Source organism: Engraulis encrasicolus, chromosome 8, assembly GCF_034702125.1.
Source record: "Engraulis encrasicolus isolate BLACKSEA-1 chromosome 8, IST_EnEncr_1.0, whole genome shotgun sequence".
NCBI classification, from domain to species: Eukaryota; Metazoa; Chordata; class Actinopteri; order Clupeiformes; family Engraulidae; genus Engraulis; species Engraulis encrasicolus.
Genome location: NC_085864.1, coordinates 43,389,089 through 43,413,526, shown reverse-complemented (window position 1 = coordinate 43,413,526; position 24,438 = coordinate 43,389,089). Strand labels below are relative to the sequence as shown.

Genomic DNA, 24,438 nt, shown 5'->3' with positions numbered 1-24,438 from the left:
GGCGTGTATGAGAAATTTAACTACTTTATGTGCAGGGCCGTAACCAGACATTTTCAAAAACAAGGGTCAAATACTGCATGCTGTACTGCATACTGTACATTTAGAAGGCTTCAAATACTTCAGGCAAACTCTTAAGTTTGTTTACATTAATCACTGCCTTGGGGATAAATGGGGGTGGCGTCTACAGACTGAATTTATCATTGTTGATCATATATCGATTTTCATATTAGATAAATTTTACATTACTGAAAAAAAAACAGAGGACATGACCTCTGCGTCCTCAATGGTAGTTACGGCCATGTTTATATGTTTTCCAGAATAAATGTTATGTTTGGGAAATACAACAAGGCCACTGAAACACAATGCAATATTAAGGGAAATGAAAAGACTTTCCCTAGTTGAAAAACACATTTATGACATTATACTGTAAAACGGTTCAACGTTTTTGTCACACTTGAAAATGTTAACATGTTTGAAAAGACACACACACACACACACACGCACACACGCGCATCCACGCACGCACGCACGCACGCACGCACGCACGCACGCACGCACGCACGCACGCACGCACACACATACGCACACACACACACACACACACACACACAAAGCCACTGATAGCCCTGGACAAAGTCATCTGAAAGGGCCCCTTCACCCATACATACAATATAATTAGAGCCCAGTGGGCCCCCCATCTCCACAGGCAAGGGACGCGATGTTACATTTTGAAAATTGTGAAGGATCCACTTGTTGCAGAAGTGTTTGGTGAGTTCAGTATTCAAATACATTCCCAGCAGGTAATGACGAAATGACAGAATGTCAGAAACGTTGCCTCATCACACAGTTAACTGGATAGTTAACATTTACTAAACATTTCTTGACATCTTCAGCAACTTCAGGAAATATTTGTCAACACAATCATATTACTCATTTATCGTAGTACAGTGAGGGTAATGCTATTACTGTATGCTGGGGAAAAAATATTTTAAAGGTGCACTGTGTAGGATGGTGGCCAGAGTAGATATTGCAACTACACTGTGCATTGAAACTGTGCTGCCTATTGCCAAATTTGTTTATTTCTGGATATTGAAAATGGGGAGAAGATCCCCATTTTCATGTTTGAAACATGCAATTTTTCCCAGCATGAATTGTGGAAATAAACTACTAAAAATATTACACAGTGCACCTTTAAAGATATTTTGAAAGATATTGCTGGTGTTGTCTTCTACTTTATATTGGTAAATCCTAGTTTAAGTATACATATAAACACCAATTTTACTATCAATTTTACAGAAGTTACGAGGAAAAATGTTTTTTAAAAGTGTGAAGAATGTGTGGATAAGGATATTATGCAAGTTTGCTTTTTTGAATAAATAAAAACAAACAGTCAGTTTAGTATTCCTTTAATGTCTTAAACTTTCACAATTAACCTAGAACTAGGAGTATGAAAGTGTAAACAGATAGTTCTCGTAAATTGTCAATCATGTAAATTGTCAATCAGAAGAAACTCATTTTTCCATTTCATGTTCAAAGTATCAGTGCAATTGTACTGCCATTATTAAAATTAAAATGAAATAGTTGCATTTGGCTTTTCATTCTCATGACAAACACGTGTTCTCATGACACACAAGTTATTTGTGACAAACGTAAAAGTAAATGGAAAAAAATGTATTTGTCATTTCATTTCCGTTGCTATTCTGGTACATGACAGACAAATATTAAAATGTAAATGGTATTTGTGAAAATATAAACAGCGAGCTGGATAAGAGAGAGGTTCCACTGGCTCATTAGTCTTTTTTACATAGAGTTCCATGTTTGGTTCTAGCTTCATAAATATTCCTGAAAGTTGGCGGGGGTTGACGTACTGGTTTGGTACACGTTTAGGCCTACATAGCCGAGATTCGGAGGTGAGCAGTCGCCCCAAGTGGCTGGGTCAACACAGTATTTATGACCAGGCTTTCATATCATGGTATGAATAACACAATAACACAAGCGAATGAGTCCTCATCAAAACGATAACAATTACTCATTACTCACTGGGCAAGTCGTCTTATGAATTGTAGGCAATTGGATATTGAGGCTGAACTCTAGATTTTATCCGTAGGAACTGTAGCCTTCCCTCTCCAAAGTGCATTTGTAACGGAGGCTAACTAGCAGAGTTGGCGTGGAACGTTAGTAAACCTCCCTCCCTGAGTCTCATACAGTGTCGATGCCGTTGAGCTGGGGGAGTGGTCCTTTAGTCCAGCGGCATCATACTGTGCCTCCCATTGAGGGGGACGAACAGGTGCAAGATGACCTCCGTCACAGAGGTGCCGTGACCCGCATGAGAGTGAGGTTTAAGGGGAAGAGTGTAACGGAGGCTAAAGGGCAGATTATAGTTCAGCAACGGCGCCCATTGGTTCTCTTAATTTATATTTTTAGGGGCTTTTATGCCTTTATTTGATAGGACAGTCTGAGATGGTGACAGGAAGCAAGTAGGACAGAGAGACCGGGTGGGATCGGGAAATGACCCCGATCGGACTCGATCCGGGGTCCCCGTGGGCATGCAAGCCCAAATGTGGGGGGCTTAGCGCGCTGCGCCACAGCGCCCCCCTGGCACCCATTGGTTCTGGTCGCTAACCACTGTTGATGTTATAGATCTGTGCACGGGGTCTCATGTCGTTAGTCACATTTGGCTACATAGCTACAAGGCTACAGTACTGTAGTCAGACTGCAGGCATTTTGCCTCGAGTGCTAAACTGATGTATTGTTTGTTTGTTACTTACTAATTCAGTCATTGTAGCTTCATTTATTTATTTATATATACACACTAGAAAGAAAGCGTTCGTATTTCACAGAATATTGACAGTTTGGCTCTCATAAACTACCGGAGATCTGTGCCGCCACAAGAACAAGGAAGTAGCGAGACGACCAATTACAGCGCCTTTTCTCTGCGACCTTTGCAACCGTTTCACGTGTAGTCAGGATTTTCTTGAGGCGCGCAACGACGGTTGTAGAGCCTCTGCGTTTGGGGCGTGGTTGCGCACAGACGGTTGCAGAGGCTTTGCAACCGTCAGTGCCAATATGTATAAATTGGCCTTAACTAGCAGAGTTGGCGTGGAACGTTAGTAAACCTCCCTCCCTGAGTCTCATACAGTGTCGATGCTGTTGGGCTGGGGGAGTGGTGATGAACAGGTGCAAGATGACCTCCGTCACAGTGGTGCCTTGACCTAGCCTGGAAATCTAGATGCCCCTAGAGGTCGCAAATTGAATTTGCTCCCGGGGGCAGTCTAGCGGACCTGAATCTACAATCGGTCCAAGGTGGACCGGCCTTTGCGGCCAATCAAATCGTGAGGGGCGGGATCGGGGGCCAGGCTAGCTAGTGACGACACAACTGGGCTTTCAGAACATACACGCCCCAAGTGAAAACTGCTAGCGGGCGTAGCATTGCACCAGCCGAGGAGAAATGCATCTGACCACCACACCACATCCAAACGAATTGCCGAAATAAATTGTGTTTTCACTGACAAATTTCAAACATGCCTCGTATTCAACTACATGGCCCTCCTTCATCAACAACAATGTTGAGCAATTTTGGGCTTGTTAAATGGTTGCGTGAACTAATATGATCGTTGTCAATGTTCTGTAAGCTAGCTAGCTGGATACCAAGCTAGCTGTGTTATTTGACGAGAGGTGGGCTAGCCGCTAGCTCGACCAGCAAGGTCTCATTCCCATCTATTTAGTAAGCTACTTACAGACTTCCAACGCTCCCACATGTCTCGTTTTTAATGCTATGGGTCTTATTAAAACTGTCACTGAATTGGCGAGTCCTTTAAAGCATTTTAATGGTTGAAAAGAGACCAGTTGTAGTTGTAAAAAAAAATACCAGTTGATCTGGTTAAGATGCCCTCCGCTGCTATGTCATTTTAAATGGTTTGATTAACGATTTCTTGAATGATGACGTCCATTAATACTTAAATGATAGTTCATATAACTTGTCTGCTTGCTGACCATATATTTAGGCCTTTGTAAATGGCAATTTAATATTTGATTAGTCAGAAAGCCGACATGCTCCGAATCTCTGCCATGAACTGACGGGGGTAGCCGGGCAAGCTACTGTAAGCATTTTTACAGAACCAGTAGACCATTTCTTGTGGGTGTAGAACGAAAAAAGTTACCAAAGATCCAAACACGCTCATCGTTAATTCATGTAGACATTGTGTTTCGATACTGAGTGGGTTATATGTGCAAACAGCCGTCAGTTGTTCGTATAGTTCTCGGAGTCTGAAGCCGGCAGCCTGCTCTCTCTGCTCTGTTCGTGCAGCTGGCTGCCAACTGGCTCCGGAACTATTGCTGGCCACGCCCCTACAGTTTGCTGTGTGGGGATTCAATGTGATTGGTTGTTGCGCCATCCTATTGCGTGGCGTTGAGTGCCAAGGCATTTGATAGACAACCGTTTATCCCGCCCACACTGCTTCCCAGCTACTCTAGACCCATGTCAGCTTTCAGCTGTATGGGTTTAGCTCGCTAGGCTAGCCGTGACCCGCATGGAAGTGAGGTTTAAGGGGGAGAGTGTAACAGAGGCTAACTAGCAGAGTTGGCGTGGAACGTTAGTAAACCTCCCTCCCTGAGCCTCATGCAGTGTCGATGTTGTTGGGCTGAGGGACTGGTCCTTAAGTCCAGCGGTATCGTGGGCCTACTGTGCCTCCCATTGCCGGACCGATGTAGCCTAGTTGACGAGGTCGTATGTTTGCGTCCTGAGGGGGACGAACAGGTGCAAGATAACCTCCGTCACACATTCACAAACCAGGAAGCAAATAAATGAATAGCCAGATCTCCCGTCGTCCAAAAACTACTTTCGGGAAGATGTTTATCCTAATTTTACACCATGCAGTCTCTTCCTCTCTAACACCCTGTGAAATCTAATGAAAGTACCACGCTCCTCTTGCCTGCATGTTCAACAATATTAACATTGGTCGCTCTGTTTTTTTCTTTTTGTGGCAGCGCCATCTAAAGCCTGGCCTGCATCGCCTGCAGTTGACCAAACCCAACACAGGCTTGTCTGTCAAATCTGAGAAAAAGTCGGGTGAGCTGTTGAGTTTTTCATGAAAGAAGAACCCCACGACATACCGGTAGCAGCACAAATGCAATACATTTGTCTGTGTTCACCTGCTTCTGTATGCTTTAATTAAAACAACACACGTAATTTGCTTCATTGTATAAGGACATATTTGCAAATAGAGCTTTTGCCAAATAAAAACTTTTTAATTAAGAAGTGCAGGGATTTCAAGAATTTGACACAAACAACAGCAGCCTGTGTTCAGTGAAAAGGGCCCAGGGACAAAGTCATCTGAAAGCCCCCCACCCCCTCTCGATACATACAATGTAATTGGGATCCAATTCTGGGCCCCTTTGTCCCTTCCCTCTCTGGTCATTCATATCATCCACTGTACACACAGTGCCACAAAACAAAGCAGTATCGTCCCAAGGGGAACCGACATGTGTGTTATGAGTGTCTAATAACTACTCAACAGTGAGCCTCAAGGAATAAAAGGGAGCCCTGTCTGAGGGTGTCTCGCAGTGTAGACTAGAGAGAGTTCAAGAAGGTAGGCCTACATACTGTAACGGTGGGGTGGCTCTGGTTCAGTGAAAGGGAATGATGAACAAATATTCATTGTGTTAAAATGGTTGTAAAATGAATTTCCGATATATATTTTGTGAAATGTAATGTGTGCATTGTATGATATAAGATGCTATTGCATTGTTATGTGAAGCAGACAACAGTGTAAAAGTTGTCTTCATGTACATTATGCATATGTATGTCTTAGTAATAATATTATTGTTCGTTTTTGTTAGAATGATTATAGCCTATATCCACCCGAAGGTGCTAAAGTAATACAGCATTGAACTGATTAGTCCTCTCAGAAGTAATTTCACAATTGCTTCACTGTAAGGAATGTTATCAGTGATGTTATCAGTGAAGTTAATTTATTCTGCTACACACTGCAATGGCAACAGCATGGTTTAACTTGAAATCCCAAGTTTACCAGCTGCCTCAGAATTCCAAGTGAATTTAAATCTTTATAGTAAGTTGTGTGGAGTTGTGTGAGTTTGAACACAAAACTGCAAGCATGGTCATAACTACCATTGAGGACACAGAGGTCATGTCCTCTGTATTTTTCTCAGCAATGTAAAATTTATATATGATGAAAAACAATACATGATCAACAATGATACCTTCAGTCTGTATACGCTACCCCCATTTATCCTCAAGGCAGCGATTAATGAAAACAAACGGAAGAGTTTGACTGAAGTTTTTTAAGCATTCTGAATGTACAGTATGCAGTACAGCACACAGTATTTGACCTCAGCATTTGAAAATGACTGGTTACGACCCTGACTGCAATTTAGAGCTTCACACAACTTAACATATGGATTTAAATTAACTTAGAATTCTGAGGCAGCTGGTATCTTTTTTTTTTTACAGTGTTCCTTTGTATGTTCAGCAGATTCCAAAGACAATGTCTGAGAACAGCAGTGAGCAGCAGCGCATTCTAAAGGGCAACGACGCCATCCGGCTGAACCTGACCACGGCCCTGGTGCAGACGCTGGTCTGGCCCTTCGTCTACGTCAACCTCTTCATGTACTACACCTACCGCAAGAAGCCGGCCTTAGTGGCCGAGCCGCGCTACGTCTTCTTCGCCCAGACCCTGCTGGCCGACTCGGCCCTCTTCGTCCTCACCGACTTTGTGGTGGTCACCATCCACGTGCACCTGCTGCTGCCCCTGCCCTTCTGCATCCCCATGGCCATGACCATCCACGCGCTGGCCCTGGTCTCGCCCACCCTCATCACCACCATGTGCCTGGAGCGCTACGTGGCCATCTGCTTCCCGCTGCGCCACGTGGACATCTTCACGCCCACCCGCACCGCGTTCATCTCGGGCGGCATCTGGTTCGTCAACTTCCTGCGACCCTTGGTGGACGTGTGCATCATGCTGACCACCATGCCCGAGGGCTACCTGCGCAGCCTCAACTTCTGCTACTACGAGATCCTGGTGGTGGCCCGGTGGCACGTGGAGATGCGGGGCAACCTGTTCATCCTGAACTACCTGGTGCTGCTGGCCATCTTGTTCTTCTGCTACGTGTCCATCATCCGCGTGGCCCGGAGGGCCTCGGGCGCCGACCGGCAGGCGGCCTCCAAGGGCCAGAGGACGCTGCTGCTGCACCTGCTGCAGCTCTTCATGTGCACCCTGGAGGTCTTCTGTCCGTACGTCGAGGCCCGGCTCCTGCGCATCAACATAGACCTGTTCATCTCGGTGCGCTATTTCAATTTCTTGGCCTTCACCATTCTGTCCAGGGCCATCACGCCGCTCATCTATGGCGTGAGAGATGAGAAGTTTCACGCCGCCATGAAAGAGTTTATGGTGCATAAAAGGAGTAAAATTCATTCTGGTCAATGAAAAAATACGTACTTACTGTTATAATTTACAAAGAGAGGAAAATATGTATTGTTGAACAACAAAGCTGTTTGGAAAATGTGGTGGTAAAGTTCAGACTTTATCAAGTGTTTAATAAGGCAAATCATTATCATTAACACACACACACACACACACACACACACACACACACACACACACACACACACACACACACACACACACACACACACACACACACACACACACACACACACACACACACACACACACACACACACACAGAGTTCCAGACCTTTCTTATAATATATGATGCACAACAGTATACAGTATAATATACACCATGTATGTAGGCCCCTACTATAAACTGCAGTCTGCCATTCACAGCCCTCGAGTGCATCATCAATCACAGAGGTCCAGACAGAGGCCTGCCCCTCCCTACACACATCTTCCTCCTCCTGTACAGTACGTGTCCCATATTGCCACTATGTCTACATTCACCCACTGCTCATACTCTGTATCGTCAGACTCTCTGGTTATTATATTTAATTAGCATTTATATTTGACATGAATTCTCCATTTGTTATTAATAGGGCCATCTGTACAGCTGAATGTAATAAACGTAAAAGAAAAGCAGTCTATACTGATCCTCTTTTCATCTACTATGTTTGAACAGTAATATGCAATATTGTTTCACAATATCCCATTTTCCATTTCACATTTTCCCGTACAAACCAAGGCTATTAACAAGGATAAAATAGAGTTATAGTTTCTTTAGCCTTGTAAATCTGTGGAAAGCAAGCCAAAAGTGTTTGTAGGTAAGATAACAATGTTATGGTTTTATGTAAACTAATGGATACCAGCGTAAATATTACATTAAATATAAAATGCATAAAGGTGATTGTGTGGTCTATTTAAGGTTATTTCCTCTTTATCCAATCTCTTTCATATTCATTTCTTAGAGATTTCATGGATCATATAAATCCAAATTATATAGACATATACCCCCTACTCCATGTAAATATGTAAATAACTTTTAACACAATTCATTAAAATTCTAACTACAATTCAATGAAAAGCTGCGAAGCTACTGTGTATGACAAAATGGAACACTTCTCCAAACTGTTCCATGTCATTGGTCCGACAGCCCATTAGTCGACAATTGACCTCTGAGTACATATCGGCCTTTTATCTGCAATTTTTAACTGAAAAGTTACAACTATGCCCAAACCAAAACAATTCCTAAGCCTAAATAAAACTTCAGTAAAAGCGTGTTTTTGTTTGTGCATTTTTTGTCTGAAAAGACGTGCCCACATGTACCCCAGAAGCCTGAGTGTCGCATGCATTTGTTGGACTAATGGGGTGTGGACCAATGGGCTCCTCTCTGGCTTATTGTCGGATTTATGGGATTTATTTATTCGTCCGGACCCAGAACAAAGTCATCTGAAACGTAACCTAACTCAACACATACAATGTAGGCCTAATCTTGTCCCTTGTGTCGGACCCACTTGTCCCTTGGTCCGGGACAACTGACCCTGCGGGCATGTGTGTGTGTGTGCATGCGTGTGTGTGTGTGTGTGTGTGTGTGTGTGTGTGTGTGTGTGTGTGTGTGTGTGTGTGTGTATCTTTTCAAGCAGGTGGACATTTTCAAGTGTGACCAAACCTCAAATGTTTTACAGTATAATGTCATAAATGTGTTTTTCAACAAGGGAAATTATTTTCATTTCCCTTTATATTGTATTGTGTTTCAGTGGCCTTATTGTATTTCCTAAACCATTTCCCATTCCCTTTTATTCTGCAAACACATACATACAGTAAGTAAAGGCAGGCTTTTTTCACATGGTTTTGTATGAAAAGGCCTGCACATGACCGCAAAGAAGGAAGTGATGTAAAATAGCCTTTGGTTGGAACGTTGAGCTATCAGAAGAATGGGTTTCATTTTCTTGGAACAAAGAGATGTCGAACTATTGGGCTGTAGGCCCAAAGGGAAATTTTCTGATTGAGTCTTACCAAAGGGTCTTCAGAGAAACGCGCTGTCCCCATGTCGTAGCAATGTGGTTATTATGACTTAGGCCAGTGTTTCCCAACCAGGGGTACGTGTACCACTAGGGGTACGTGAGCACACTACTGGGGGTACGTGGAAAAATGAAAAAATGTATGAGCATAGTCACATTGGGATATAGAGCATGAGTGAGGGGGTACTCATGGAATTTAAAAAGGGTTAGGGGGTACGTGAGACAAAAAAGGTTGGGAAACACTGACTTAGGCTAGTTGAGTTTTTTTCAGCAGTGAGCCATGAGCCATATTGGTCATGCGATCCCATCTGCACCAAAGGGCCACAAGTACATAAATAAACCACACTAAATATAAGACCCAAATGAAAAACTTGATTGATAAGGGAACAAGGTCCGGTTAGTAGGTCCATTTAAAAGTCATATATGAAAAATACAGGCTACTCTTTAAAGGTGCATTGTGCAATCTTTTTAGCAGTTCTTTTCCAGAATTCATGCTGCCCATTCACAAATGTGACCTTTTTCATGAACACTTACCACTACCATCAAATTCTAAGTATTCATTGTGACTGGGAAAATGGCACTTTTCTTACATTAAAATGTGGATCTTCTCCATGGCCGCCATTTTGAATTTCCAGAAATAAACATTTTTAGTTGCAAAACATTTTTTTATTGTGGTCATATTACTAAATATTAGCTTAAAGCTTATTTAGTAAATATTCATGAAAAGATCAAATTTTGCTTTAGGCCGCACCGTTTCAATGAGCAGCTGGTTGCAATACCTACTCTGGCCACCATCCTACACAATTCACTTCTAAAATGTCATTATCGATAGTAAAAAAAAAATTCCAACGCCCTCTGATTGGGCAACGCACTTCACCATCTCTCATCGGCCCTTCATCGTCATGTCGACGTACACTAGACTGCCCACTGCAAAGGCTATAAAACACTGGCACTTGGCATCGCTCTACGCAAACTGGCACATTGCAGGTAAAAGAATGATCTTTGGAAATGTGTTGCTATTCCTATTTCAGAATATTGAACAAATAATATTGTTATTGTTAACATTATATTATATTATATTATATTATATTATATTATATTATATTATATTATATTATATTATAACGTATACAGTTACCCAGGGGTTTGCAATAATTTTGGCCCAAGGGCCACACTGGGTTTAGAATATTGACCGAAGGGCAGGATATCACAGGCAACTTGCCAGTGTTAATAATCAAAAAATAATGTGGCATAACTGGCTTACTATTCTATTCCATTATTTTGAATTCAAAGGTTTCTCTTGTGTTTTTCTTTCACTGTTTTTCACAGTGGGTCGCATGTGGGCCCCTTCTGCCCATGTCTGCAGTAACCTATACTCTTTATCATTTCAATGTCATAGGTAGAATTTGGACATGGGATTTATTTCAAATGACCTCTGTCACTATTGTGACCTCTGATTAATTTCAAATGACCTCTGTTCTCCATCCACTGCCAGGTTGAGTGAGAGGTGAGAGCATGCTGGGAGAGAACAGCAGCCAGAGTGGGAACAGCAGCAGCAGCAGCAGCAGCGATGAGGAGTCTGGCCTTCTGAGGGGCAATGACTCCAGCATGCGGAGCCTCTTCACAGCCCTGGTGCAGCTGCTGGTCTGCCCCTTCTTCTGCGTGGAGATATTCATGCTCTTCGTCTTCGTCAAACGAGAGGCCCTCCGAGCCGAGGCCCGCTACACGCTGTTCGCCCAGACCTTGATTGCGGACTCCTGTTTCCTGGTGTTGACTGATTTTACGGTGGTCTCTATGCACGTGCAGTTTTTCCTGCCTGTTGCTGTCTGTATACCAATAGTCATGCTCATGGATGTTTTCTCCAATCTATCCCCTACCATTATACTAGCCATGTGTCTTGAGCGGTACGTGGCTATCTGCATGCCCCTAAAGCATGTTAACATATTCAGTCCGGATCTGACTGTCTTGTACATAGCCCTGATCTGGTTGTTGTGTTTTTTCATATCGTTCGTTGACCTGTTCATTCTTCTCGGGTTAGCCACGAAAGACTACTACGGAGAGCTCGATTTCTGTTACTACGAGATCATGTTTTGGGAGGATTGGCACATGGAGATGAGAGGGATGTTTTACATCGGCGATTCCCTGTTCATTCTGTCTGTCCTGCTCTTCTGTTACGGCTCCATCATTGTCGTGGCTCACAGGGCCTCTGGCGACGACAAGATGGCCGCCTCCAAAGGCCAGCGCACGGTGCTGCTGCACCTGTTACAGCTCCTGCTCTCCAACCTGGAGGTCTTCTGCCCATACATTGAGTCCCAGGTCATACAAATCGGTTTGATAACGTACATCGTTGTCCGCTTTGTTAACTTCCTGTTGTTCTCTCTCACTGCAAAGATAATGAGCACTCTCATCTATGGCTTTAGGGACGAAAAGATCATGGCATCCATGAAGTTTTATATCACATTCAACAGCAAAGTAGGCCAGGTCCCAAAGATGAAATAATAATATCGACATGTTGTGTAATGTACATGTATGTGCACAACTGTAAATAAATATTTTGAATGGTTTCATTTCATTTCATTTCATTTATTGTTTATTTGACAGGGACAGTGCACAAAATTCAATTGAGCCAGATTATAGCCACAAGGCTAATTTTCATCATTGGTTGTAAGATGCTATTCCACTGTGCGTTTTGTGGTTCACCCTGGTGTTTATAAACTGGTTGGCCGTGTTCAAATGGACTTGTATGAAAATGAATGAATCATCCTTTACACAGCTTGCATGTACATACTGTATTACTGTCGCCCATCCATGTTATGAGTTGATCATATTTTACTTCAATAAATGTTTCATTGTTTCTTTCTAAAAATGTCGGCACCCCCTTCCAACAAACAGAACTTGAACTATGACAGTTTTTTTTTCTTTTACTCTTTCACACATTGAATGACAGTTATGTATGATAATGTGCTATATAAATAATATTGATTGATTGATTTATATATACAACAATATACAGATTATATATACAACAATATACAGATATACAGTATATATACAACAATTGGATATAAAAAACCTAAAGGGCATTTGTGTTTCAAATTCACCATTACAAGTCTACAAACTGCTACAATGAATGTTATTTCCTAAAGACACCAATATGTTATGTATTTCCAGAGCATCACATTCAGATATTATGTACAAAACACTGTTTACCATTCACACTCGCTCACAGCCCCCTCAAGCCTGCACAGAATAACAGACATGCGTTCAATTTCCATGTTGTAGTGTAGACTCTTGTGTGGAAGGTCTAATCTATTTTCATGCACACTAACCTTTCTAGAAGCACAAATAAATTCTGACAAGTCCACACACACCAGCATGGACGCAGAAAAACTCAATGCGCTAGGGTCATTAGGGTTACATGGGCAAGTGCACCTTAGACAGCCGACAGCTTTGACCAGGCCCAGGACACAACAATCTGAAAAGGGCCCACTCTCAATGTGTACAATGAGTGGGGACGCAATTCTACCTGGGCCTGTGACACCTGATCTATTTCTGTCCCCCTGTCGGTGTGTCTTGATGAACCCCATTCATGGTAATCTGGCAAACAGGCCATTTTCCAGTAGGCCGACAATCAGTCTTTTTTTTGGCCCCAATGCAGCCCTGCATCACACAATACAGGGATACAGTTGTACTCTTTAATTACATAGCCTCTTACTGCAGATGGGTCCTCCAGCGGGCCTATTCACTATTTGCTGAAAATAGTCAGCTACATGATAACAACATTGCTATTACATTACAAAGACCTTTAAGTAACAGATTAAGACATAGCCATTCCAATTTTGGTGACAGTAATGCCGCGATCACACCGCCAGCGTGGAAAGAGCCACAACGCTGCTGACTCCTGCCTGGAAAGCACTGGTCAGGGGCGTTGAACGAGGCAAACGATTCAACCTGAAGCGTTCAGCCAGGAATCTCGACCAACCGAAGCTCGTGTTTAGAAAAATGTGAACATTCCATTGGCTGACGCCCTGCTGCTGCCGAGCTCATTACATATTTTTAGATGAAGTTCAACTTCTGCCGCCCTCTGCTTTTGACGCTTTCAACGCCCTCGCCTCTAGAAACGCTCCCAACGCGTTTGCCTCGTTCGCTGCCTGCTCTCCCATACAAAGTCAATTACTTCCGCATCTTTCCACGCGTTCAACGCCCTCGGTGTGATCGTACGGTTAGGTTGTAACGTAGGCTCTGCGCTAAGGGGTTAAGGTAAATAGACTAAATAGACAAATATGCTTAATCCCCAATATTTCATCAAGCATTTCTTCCCAGTAGAATGAGCATGTTATATTTTTGTATTCTCAGAACAGCAGTGTTGGTTGCGATGCAATTTAATATTGGCAACCTACTAAGTTGCTAACTGGTTAGCAATGATGAACGGAGTCCTGGACAGTAGATGTTCCCTAGTACTAGTTCACGATTAAGTGTGGGAACGGGCACCAGCACAGTTTTGTCAGCCTAAAAACAGTACTAGTGAACATTTAGTTTTTTGTTGCTGACCAGGGTCCTGTTTCTCGAAAGCTAAGCAGTTAGCAATTTAGTTTTCCAATGGTAAATTTACCATTAAAAATTGTAAAAATATGTTCTCAACTCAAACTCAACACTCTCTCATGTAGTTTGCCGAAATGCAGCCATATGGTGTCCAGCAAATTGTAGGTGAATCCTGGAAGATTCATGAATATTAATGAGTCAATATTCTACTACAAAAGAATGTGTATTCGATACGCGGGAGGTTGAGAACTGTGCGCTCACTGGTAGTTAGTGTTAACATCAGGGGCGAGAAATGTACAATGGCTTTCGCACGAGAGGCTTCTTACATGGGGTTAACGTTCGGCGAGAAGGTCGCTACCGTGGAATAGCAACACGACAGAGAGAATCTTTAGACCCCGACGCGGAGCGGAGGGGTCTTGTTCTCTCTGAAGTGCTGCTATTCCACAAAGCGACCGACTCGCCGAAAGTTAACCCGCTTATTATATGGATATACTTAAATGATTCACACATGGCGGGGACATTTCTTTAGGCCTATTTAATGTTAAGATTGTTGCTGCGCAAAACAAAACAGTGCCGTTGTGGAACACCGCTAGGCAACAGGTAGCCAGGACAACAGGTGTTGTCTATCACAGCAGCTGATTAGAGTCTTGTTGAAAAGTCGCTTTAGCAGTGAAAAGTCTTGTTGCCATTGACAGCGGTCTGTTATAGACCAACCCGTCCGTTATCGAAAAATAACAGACGTGCGAACGTTGGGGAGCCCCGTAGAAATGAATGGAGCATTCGACCGATGACGTCACACCATATAATAAATGACTATAAATGTGTATATACAGTATATAAATGCTGTGCGATCACAAGTGGAAGTGCAAATGCATGACGAAATTATTTAATTTAAATAGATTACTCCACATTACCATCTGAGCCATCGACATTTGAAGCTAGCCTAAGGGTAAGCTAACGTTAACATTGTAGCAAATACAGACAGCCTCAAGAGTGTACTGTAGTAGCCCCGTAATGCATGCCATACCTAGCACATTGTCATAGTCATTGAGAGGTTAAAGGAGTATGCCACTATTTTGGGGCTTAATACAGTTAAAATCGTTGGCTGGGGTTTATAAAGGTGGTAAAGTGTCTTATTTTTCATGTAAGCCGTTGTCTTGCTTCAAGACAAGTTAAAAGAGGGAGGATGTAGCTAAGCTAGTGAAAGTCAATGGATCCTTGTAGCATTGTTATCTGGGAACAAAACAATAGTAATTAAGCAATGCAGACACTGCAATGTGGTCCTGACACGCACGGCCTGGTCACATTATAGTCTGTGGCTGACATGGCAGACAATTTAGGGTCATTTAGCTGTACATATTACAGACCAGAACAGGATAGAAAAGAAGAGCGAATAGAGTAGAATAGAATAGAGTAGAATAGAACAGAACCAGAGTTGCCAGAAAATTCCAAACGACCTAATCGACATGAAACTTCGTCCTTGGCCCTAGCTCAGTGATTCTCAAACTTTTTCAGACCGAGGACCACTTTGTCACCCAAACAATGTTCAGGGACCACCTGCCAACTGAGTTGACAGTTGACGGGTGCTAAATTCTATGCACATTACTTACTTCTTACTCACATTTACAAGCCTGTCTTATTGTGGTGAAAATGAGGCTTCAGTTATGTTCAGCTTTGTAATAATATTACAAATATAGTCTACTGCTAGCTTGTCTTAGAAAAGTAGAAATCCCCTTGCGGACCACCTGAGCTCTGTCGAGGACCACTAGTGGTCCCCGGACCACACTTTGAGAATCACTGCCCTAGCTCAAACTGCCATGGCACCGTGTTCTTATGCTTGGGATAGGTGTTAGACTCCGGGCCAGGTCTTTTCCTGATCCTCCCCCATCTCTCTCCTGACCACTTCCTCTGCTCTACTCCTATCTAATTAATGTAGGCACAAAAGACCTGAGAAATATCTTGATGATGACAACAATGATGAAACACAACAACGATGAAACACAACGTTTACACTTGTGGGTTACGAAGACAGTTTTCCCCACACATTTTGTCTGGTCACCATTGAAAAATATTTAATATTAGGCCTGACTCAAAAAAGAAAAAAAAGTTTTAAAAGCATTAGGCATTAGGAAGCCATCGCACACACTGTCTAGAGTGTTCTCACTTTTTCTTGATAATCATGTGCGCCAAGACTGATGAGCCACATAGTTTCAAATCATGTCTGTATTGTAAATGAGTTAATGATTATTTGAGATATACTGAGATAGCCTATGATTTGCTCATAGTGGGCAAAGGTACGTAATATCCCTGAAGACGTATGGCTTGTCAGAAGTTGAATATTCATGTGAGGCCCATCATCACACATTATAAAATGTAATACCACTAGGACAGTGATCTGGCAAATCATGAGTCCTCACCACAGGTAAACACTCCCTATGTACAGTAACATCAAATGGATCATCCTCTTGACTGGGAGCTTACGTGTCTGTATTTACTGCACCTTAAATTCTGTATGTACTGTATTTAAAGTCTACTAAAGGGTAATGTTCTCATCTTGTGTTCTATGCTTCCTGTTTATGTATTATTAATAATTTGCTCTACCTGATGTAATACTGTACTGTATTGATACTGTATATTTACCATATGGTGCGAAATGGTGCAGGTGTATTTTCAAAGCAGTTATTATTTATCATCATGGGTTTTCTTGCTCTATTATTGAAATCCAATTGACCTTACTTGGTATTAATTTACAGCAGATAACCAATATGTATCCTAATGCATATGACTTTGGCTATTTTCATTGCTGTAGCATTTTAATCTGTTGAAGTTCTCATAATTTACTGACTTTTTTCATTCATCCACTGCAATTTCCCATCCAAAATAATTTCTATAATTTCTAAGTGATTTTACGCCTGGGATATTGCTTGAAAATCTTGCACATCTGAGTTGGTCTTCTCAGCTTTTCTTATGTTATAACATACAAATGTTATGTGAGTTAAAAGCTGAAAAAGAACATTGGCACATGTATCCACACAGAGGTGATTCTACGGTCAGGTGGGGACCCAAGCGAAAATGCAAAAAGAATGAACATTTGCACCAAAATCACCACTATACAGTAAGGGCTGTTATTCACTATCTAGGGGCTTCGGGGCCCCAACCGGCTGCCTGGCTTGCCTGGTGGCAAGATGCGCCTCTGTACCCACACCGTATATTTCAACAATCTGTCATGATATCTAATGTACAAAAAGGGTAGCCATTAACTCATGCCGTCTATGCCGCCTAGAGCTCGAATAGACTTTGTAGATGGTGGTAAAATACACTTGCATGCTGCCTTGTGGCAGTGCACATTGGACATACTGTGGTAGAACAGATGTTTACTACAGAACAACACAGCGTAGAAGAGATAAGAACCAGACTAAAATGTTTTGTTCCAGTTCTACCAGTCTATCCATGATTATCTGACTTGTTTTCTGACATAACTGTACACATAGTTGGTGCCAAGTGTCTTTGGCATGTATCTTATTTAGGCCTAGTTCATAAAGCTTTCGCACCAGAGCTGTTTCAGTGAACCTCCCTCTTTGCTGAGTTATTTCTTGATGCAGGAGATGGAGAACCACATGTGTGAAGGATATGTTGCTGTTTGTAGTTTCTCCCCATCTCTGTACCAGCATACCATGCTGTAACTTCTCCCATGAATCCCAACAGCTAATGTTTTGTATCCATAATGCCCTGACAAATGTTTTCCGACTTCTTTCGTGACATTGCTTCTGGCATTGCTTGATCTGCTCCAGCACACCACGAACTCCCATTGAGGCAATGAACCATATGAGTGTGCTCTTTCTGTTTTCTCCCCATCTCTGTTCCAGCATACCATGAAATGCCAAAGCAAAATGTTCTGTATTCCTAACGCTCCGACAGAAGTTTTCTCTTCCACAGCACGCTATGAACCCCAACAGATAATGTTTTGTATCCATTATGCCCTGACAAACAGTGGTGTAGTCTACTTTTTTGAAGTAGGTATACTGTATATTTGAGCATTTTTTTAAGTGGGTATACTGTATAGCCTATATTTGTGCTACTCAAAACAATGGATCAATCAATTTTAAATGGGTATACTGAAAACCCTGAAATTTAGAAGTGGGTATACTCTGTATACCCGCGTTCTACGTAGGCTACACCACTGCTGACAAGTATTTTCTGACTTATTTTGTTGGATCTGCGGCAGCACACTATGAACTCCAGCAACAGCAGTGGCGGCGGCGGCGGGGGCGAGAGTGGGGGCCAGGCCAGCAACAGCAGCGAGGGAGGGGGGAGGCTCTTCACGGGGAACGACCCGGTGCGCCTGAGCGTCACCACGGCCCTGGCGCAGATCTTCGTCTGGCCCTTCGTCTACATCGACCTCTTCATGTTCGTGGTCTTCCTCAAGCGGCACGTGCTGAGGGCCGAGGCGCGCTACATGCTGTTCGCACAGACCCTCATCGCCGACACCGCCTTCCTGCTCAGCACCAACTTTGTGGTGATCACCTACCAGGTGACCGGATCACCACATGATGGTTTTATTGGAATACTGGAACCTGGAATATTGGAATTGACCTGTCCAACATTAGTTTTATTTACGTGTAGGCCTAGTTTTATTTTATCAATGGGTCTTATTCTTAAGTTGCTTTGTTTGTTACCCTCACACTTTTATTGTTCAGTGTCCTTGGATATCTTGAAAGACGCTTTAAATAAAATGCATGGTTGTTATTATTATTATTATTATTATTATTATTATTATTATTATTATTATTATGTAGGTGTTCCTTCTCCTCCCCGTGCATAATAAAATGTATTGTTATTATTATCATTATCATTACTATATAATAATAATAATAATAATGAAAAAATTATGCAGGTGTTCCTGCTGCTGCCCGTGCGCGCCTGCCTGCCGCTGGCCCTGCTGATGGGCGGCCTCACGCACGTCTCCCCCACCACCATCGTGGCCATGTGCGTGGAGCGCTACGTGGCCATCTGCCTGCCGCTGCGCCACGTGCACATCTTCTCGCCGGGCCGCACGCTCCTGGTCATCGCCCTGGTGTGGCTCATCGCCTTCTCCAAGCCCTTCATCGACTTCATGCTCTTCCTCAGCTACGTGACGCAGAGCTACTTCGACCGGCCGGCCTTCTGCTACTACGAGATCATCCTGCTGGAGGACTGGCACATGATCATGCGCGGCAACCTCTTCATCCTCAACTACGTGCTGGTGCTGCTCATCCTGGCCTTCTGCTACGGCTCCATCATGCACGTGGCGCGCCGGGCCTCGGGCCAGAACAAGCAGGCCGCCTCGAAGGGACAGCGGACGCTGCTCTTCCACGTGCTGCAGCTGGTCATGTGCACCCTGGAGGTGACGGGCCCGCTGATCGAGGCGCGCGTCCTGAAGACAGGCAACGTCAACACCTACCTCATCGTGCGCTACTTCAACTTCCTGGCCTTCTCCGTCTTCTCCCGGGCCATGAGCCCGCTGGTGTACGGCCTGCGGGACGAGAAGTTCAACGCCGGGATGAGATACTACGCCAGGTGTGGCATGAGCCAGGTCTCAGGTGTGGATGAAAAGCCAAACGCTCGTCCGGATGTCTGATTACGGTGCTCCACATCTTTTTTTTTCTTTCTTTTTCTAAACCCAACCAACCCCCCCCTTATGGGGGACCTATATTGTCTTCCTTATTTACTGTTTTTATTTCTCTTTGTTTTCTTTTACCAAAAGCAAAATGTAACATACAATAAAGGATAATATAAGTATACAGAAAAAAGGATAAAGACAGGACAAATAATACAAAACCAATCTGAGTGTCCCCCAACACTTCAAACCACATATTAATTAAACAAGCCCCCCCACCCCCAGGTGCTCCACATCTTTGTATGTGATTGTATAGAAAAGCTAAAATATGTATGTACATCCTAGTATCCTGAAAGCACACATAATTTTGGTTATCAATCATGTATTGTATTGTATTTTCAAAACATCACCATTGAAATGTCAAATTGTGCCTTATTAAAAAAAAGATATGTCTGTTTAAACTGTTGGTGTAAAAGCTAACGTAATTCAGTTAATCACACATGAAGCATTTTTCCCTGTGGCTCTTTAAAAGATTAAAGGGATCTGAGAGAGAGAGAGAGAGAGAGAGAGAGGGAGAGAGAGAGAGAGAGAGAGACAGAGAGAGAGAGAGAGAGTAGACATTACGGCCTTGGCTGAATCTAACGGTAAATGGGGGGCCTTGTCATGGTAAAGTTTGGGAGCCCCTGAACTAGACCTCTGTACATGCACTGTAAAAGGAATCAGTTGGCTGTTTGAGTGCCACAGCAGACAGGCTGCATGGTTTAGTAGGCCTACAACTGGCACCCACACCACATGTTAAAAAACATAAACTCTACAGGATGCCCATACTACAATACAGGAACCATGTGCCTTGCTGTGGTATAGTCTACAGTAGTCTACTCAGGAAATATATACATCTGGGCCTGGTAAAATGTATTTGCGAAGCATGCAAATAGGCCAGGTAAGGTCTGTTCAGGGGCGGATTAATGGACAGGCCAACCAGGTTGAACATCTCACTCAGATAGACCAGCGTGAGCGTGGAGGCGGGGGTGCACATGTGGTCTTGTCGTGTTCAGTTGTCGTTGCACACCAACAGTCAACCTGCACATGCCATTCAAACACAGCCCATTCAACACTGCACATGAAAAAATAGAAAGACGCTGGCCATTGTTTTCAATGGGACAGCGCTCATAGCGCATGACTGATCAAGCCTGTGCAGAAACATAAACCTGAGTCTTATTTCCTTCTTACCCGTCCCCACCCCCTCCCTCAGCGGGCCTCATGTACCGGGGAGCATAGTGTACCTACAGTACGTGAGATTTAAAATGCACAAAATGTGCCAAGGTCCAGGAGAAATGAATAGCTTCACTCCCTCCCTCTTTTGGGGAGGTGCACAAGTTTTTCCAAAATCACTTTATTCCTTAAAGGACCACTTCTGTCAATTTCAATATGCTGTATTGCTCACGCTACCCTTGACTTGCCACGTTTTTCGGCTCAGCCCTTTCCGAGATGAGCTATTCTAATGGGGGCAGCGTTTGTTTACATTTTTTTTTTTTTAATGAACTTTGGCCTACTCCAAATATTTTCCCAAAAGGTACCGCTGTTTGCTAGTTGTCTGCTGATGTTGTATAACCTTTTGGATGTTTTTGGGAATAAATACAAATGTTTTTTGAAATGTAAACAAAGCACTGCCCCCATTACAATGACCAGGATCTCAGAAAAGGCTGAAGAGGGAAAAAAACCCCTCAGGTACTGACAAGTCCAGGGTAGTGTGCATGTGGCTAAGGAGTATGTGGACACATGTGGACAAAGGGAACTCAGAAAGGACACATCTGGGCCTCATAAACTCTCATTATTCACTTTGTGCTGTACTTAGCCACCCCCATGACTGATTGATAAACATTGACACATCGCCACAATACATGTCACAGAATTTATCTGCATATTATTATCTGGCCCTATATTATACATGTAAAGGGAGATTGGCCACGGTGGGGCCCTGAGCAGAATTGTATAGTAGGCCCTCCTAACTGAACTCAATAGTCATCCCGTCATGGGTATGTATAGTCATTTTACAGCTTTTGTTTTTTACTCTTCAAAGGGCCCTTCGCTCACTGCGTAGTGTATGTTAGGGGTGTGCCCGTGCTGGATTAAACTACTCACTATTTGCAATGAACGTGTTGATGTGCACCAGTGCATTATTGGCCACCTGACCTTTTAACCCTAAACGCTACAGTAGGTCAGCTTACTTGACTCTAACACCGACTTTTAACTAATCCTAACTAACTTTGAAAAATGAATAAAGCACGTTTAAATATTTAACATCAGGGAGACTGAGACATTGTTTCCCTCTAATATCTTTCTGAAAATACAGGAAGAAAATTTTATAATGTAATCTTGTGATGTTTCAGACTTTGTGGTTCAGGTGAACACATACAGATGTGGTTCTCAGCCCGCAGGAAACAAGAGTGGTTGTGAGTTCTCATCTGCCTACAAATGATTCATTTAGAACTGTTACATAGTGTACCATACAGCTCTTTTATAGACATGTTTTAATTCCATGTTATGACTGTTTGAAATTAAGTCAACAGAAAATGTGGCATTGTCAGCCATCAAAACTCTTTCATGTCATATGTTGCCATCACCATTTATGAAATATAGTATATACTTGGGTGTGTGGATGTGTGTGATTGGACTACATGGTTATGTGTGTATTATTTTTAAGTATTTTTCCAACCTTTAATTTCCATTATTTATTGCTTCAAGGAACAAGGAATGCTCAATTTTGTTGTACGTGTTACAATGACAAATAATAATAAAAAAATATTCTATGAAGATATTCTAAATTTACATTTTTTTCTGCAACAGTACTAACAATCAATACATCATGTGACATAATGCTTACAATCAGCAGCTATTGCATATAACAGTTGGATACCAGAAAGCATTATATAACCTATTCTAAAATAATGGATGCAAAAATTCCCATTATTTGTAAGGAAGGAAAGAGATGATTGGAGTGTGGTGTCATGCCTGCTACTTAATATTCATGACAACCCCTATAAAAACCAGAAATTGGAGATGTCAGAGGGTAACTCCCCAACTCTGCTGAAGGAATCTTGTTGGTTGAGAACAAGCAGCTATGACAGGGTCCATACATACACAGCCTGTCTAGTCTAGTCTGTGTGTGCAAATACTGTCTTGACTACTTTTACAGGTCTATGAGTTGTTTTGCTTTTCTTTTTGTGATCAAATGTGTTACATGCATTACCTGTTTGCAAATGTTGTTCAACTGTTTTACTGCAATTTAGGGTAACTGTTTGACTGGATCGTGATTTTACAATTGCTATTTTTGGATGTGGACAAACAGTTTGACTTGGGGCTTATGTGCAATGTGTTATGGTGTCAAGTTAAAATTGCAAACAAGAAAGAAAAACAGTCTGATAATGATTAGTCTAATACAAATTTAAATACACTGAGTCATAACTATTATTTCAGTATTAAGTAATGCAAATGATAAACGCAGAATTATTCGGCAAACAGAAAACAGAGAGTTAAACGTTAAATATTGATTGGAAAAATAGTAAGTGAAATCCATGCAGTTGCACAGCAAACAGTGAGGGATATTAAGCACATAAAAGTTAGGATACATACTGAATTGTCACCACATATTTTTGTCACAGATATTCAACTGCCTAAATCTGTTTCTAATAGGGACATAATGTAGTTGTGTACGTGTACAGGTGTAAGGTTCAAAACTCACATGACAACTAATGTGTTTAACATGGGGAAAACATGCAACCATGACCTTTTGGCAATGGGATTGTTGGGCTTGTCTCTGTTGGTGAGAGTATAACTATGAATGTTGAATGTCTCTGTCTTTGAATTATGGCATAAAAATACTTGATATTAGTGGAGGGAATATGGTTAATATAGTGTAGGACTGAAGCACACACATCTATCGATATTCTCCTGAATGACAAAGTACTTTTAATTGTGACATTTCTGCACCCTTGTCTTTGTTTGTCGGATTAATAATTATACAAATGATCGAGTATACTATGTTTAATGTTTCTAATCATGCCATTTTCTGGATGTGCCCTTGTCTTTGTGAGAGTATAAATAATGAGGAGTAATTGAGTGCTTTGTTGAATGCCCCTGTCCTAAATAATGCCTCAAGAATACTTGATATAAAGAGAGAATATTGAAGAGTTCAGATGCAAAACCCCCTAACTCCATTTCTGAAGACCTGCGCTTCTATATTTTTAGAGAACCCCGTTGTTGGTTTGGTTTACATTCATGTACTTGATAATACATATAAATAGTTATATTACATAAATAAAATACAAAAATAAGCTATTTTAATAGCTTTGTATTAAATAAAAATGAATTAAGATTATTTTCTGAAAAGGCACTTAGGGGGTTTTGCATCTGAACTCTTCAGTGATAAATAGAGAACTGGGCCTAGTGTATGGTAGTGTAGTTGTGTGACAGTGGGGAATATTGAAAATAATGTAATTCCAATGGACAAATATCTACCCATAATTTTGACGTTAACTGTTTGCTATGTGGGAGGGCCCCTGTCTTTCAGGTACAGCAATGACTGATAGAGGAGCATATTGTGAAATACTGAAGCCAGGCCTTGACAGGGTATCTGGCATACAAGGCATTTCCTGCCAATACTGCTGGTTGTTTGTATTATTTTAGAGATTGACCCACAAATTAGAGGGGTCACGAAAAAAATCTCAGTTCAGGTCTGACTGAAACACAGACATTCACCAGTATTTATGTCACTAACTGTCTGCAATGTTGTCACCTTGCAGGCTTCCGCAGTCATGAATGACAGTGGCACCGGAGGCACCGGCAGCAACGTCGGCCCGGCCGTGAA

General features: G+C 42.3%; 2 protein-coding genes across 2 annotated transcripts; both read left to right on the top strand.

Annotated features, from left to right (window-relative positions):
* The first annotated feature begins 6,503 nt into the window (after nucleotides 1-6,503).
* Nucleotides 6,504-7,442, top strand: LOC134453896 (odorant receptor 131-2-like). Its single transcript, XM_063204645.1, has one exon. The coding sequence runs from the start codon at nucleotides 6,504-6,506 to the stop codon at nucleotides 7,440-7,442; it is 939 nt and encodes a 312-aa protein (XP_063060715.1).
* A 10,764-nt stretch (nucleotides 7,443-18,206) lies between these two features.
* LOC134453895 (odorant receptor 131-2-like) lies at nucleotides 18,207-19,592 on the top strand. The gene is made up of 2 exons (XM_063204644.1): nucleotides 18,207-18,506; nucleotides 18,870-19,592. Exons 1-2 carry the CDS (start codon nucleotides 18,207-18,209, stop codon nucleotides 19,590-19,592), a joined length of 1,023 nt encoding a protein of 340 aa, XP_063060714.1.
* The last annotated feature ends 4,846 nt before the right edge of the window (nucleotides 19,593-24,438 follow it).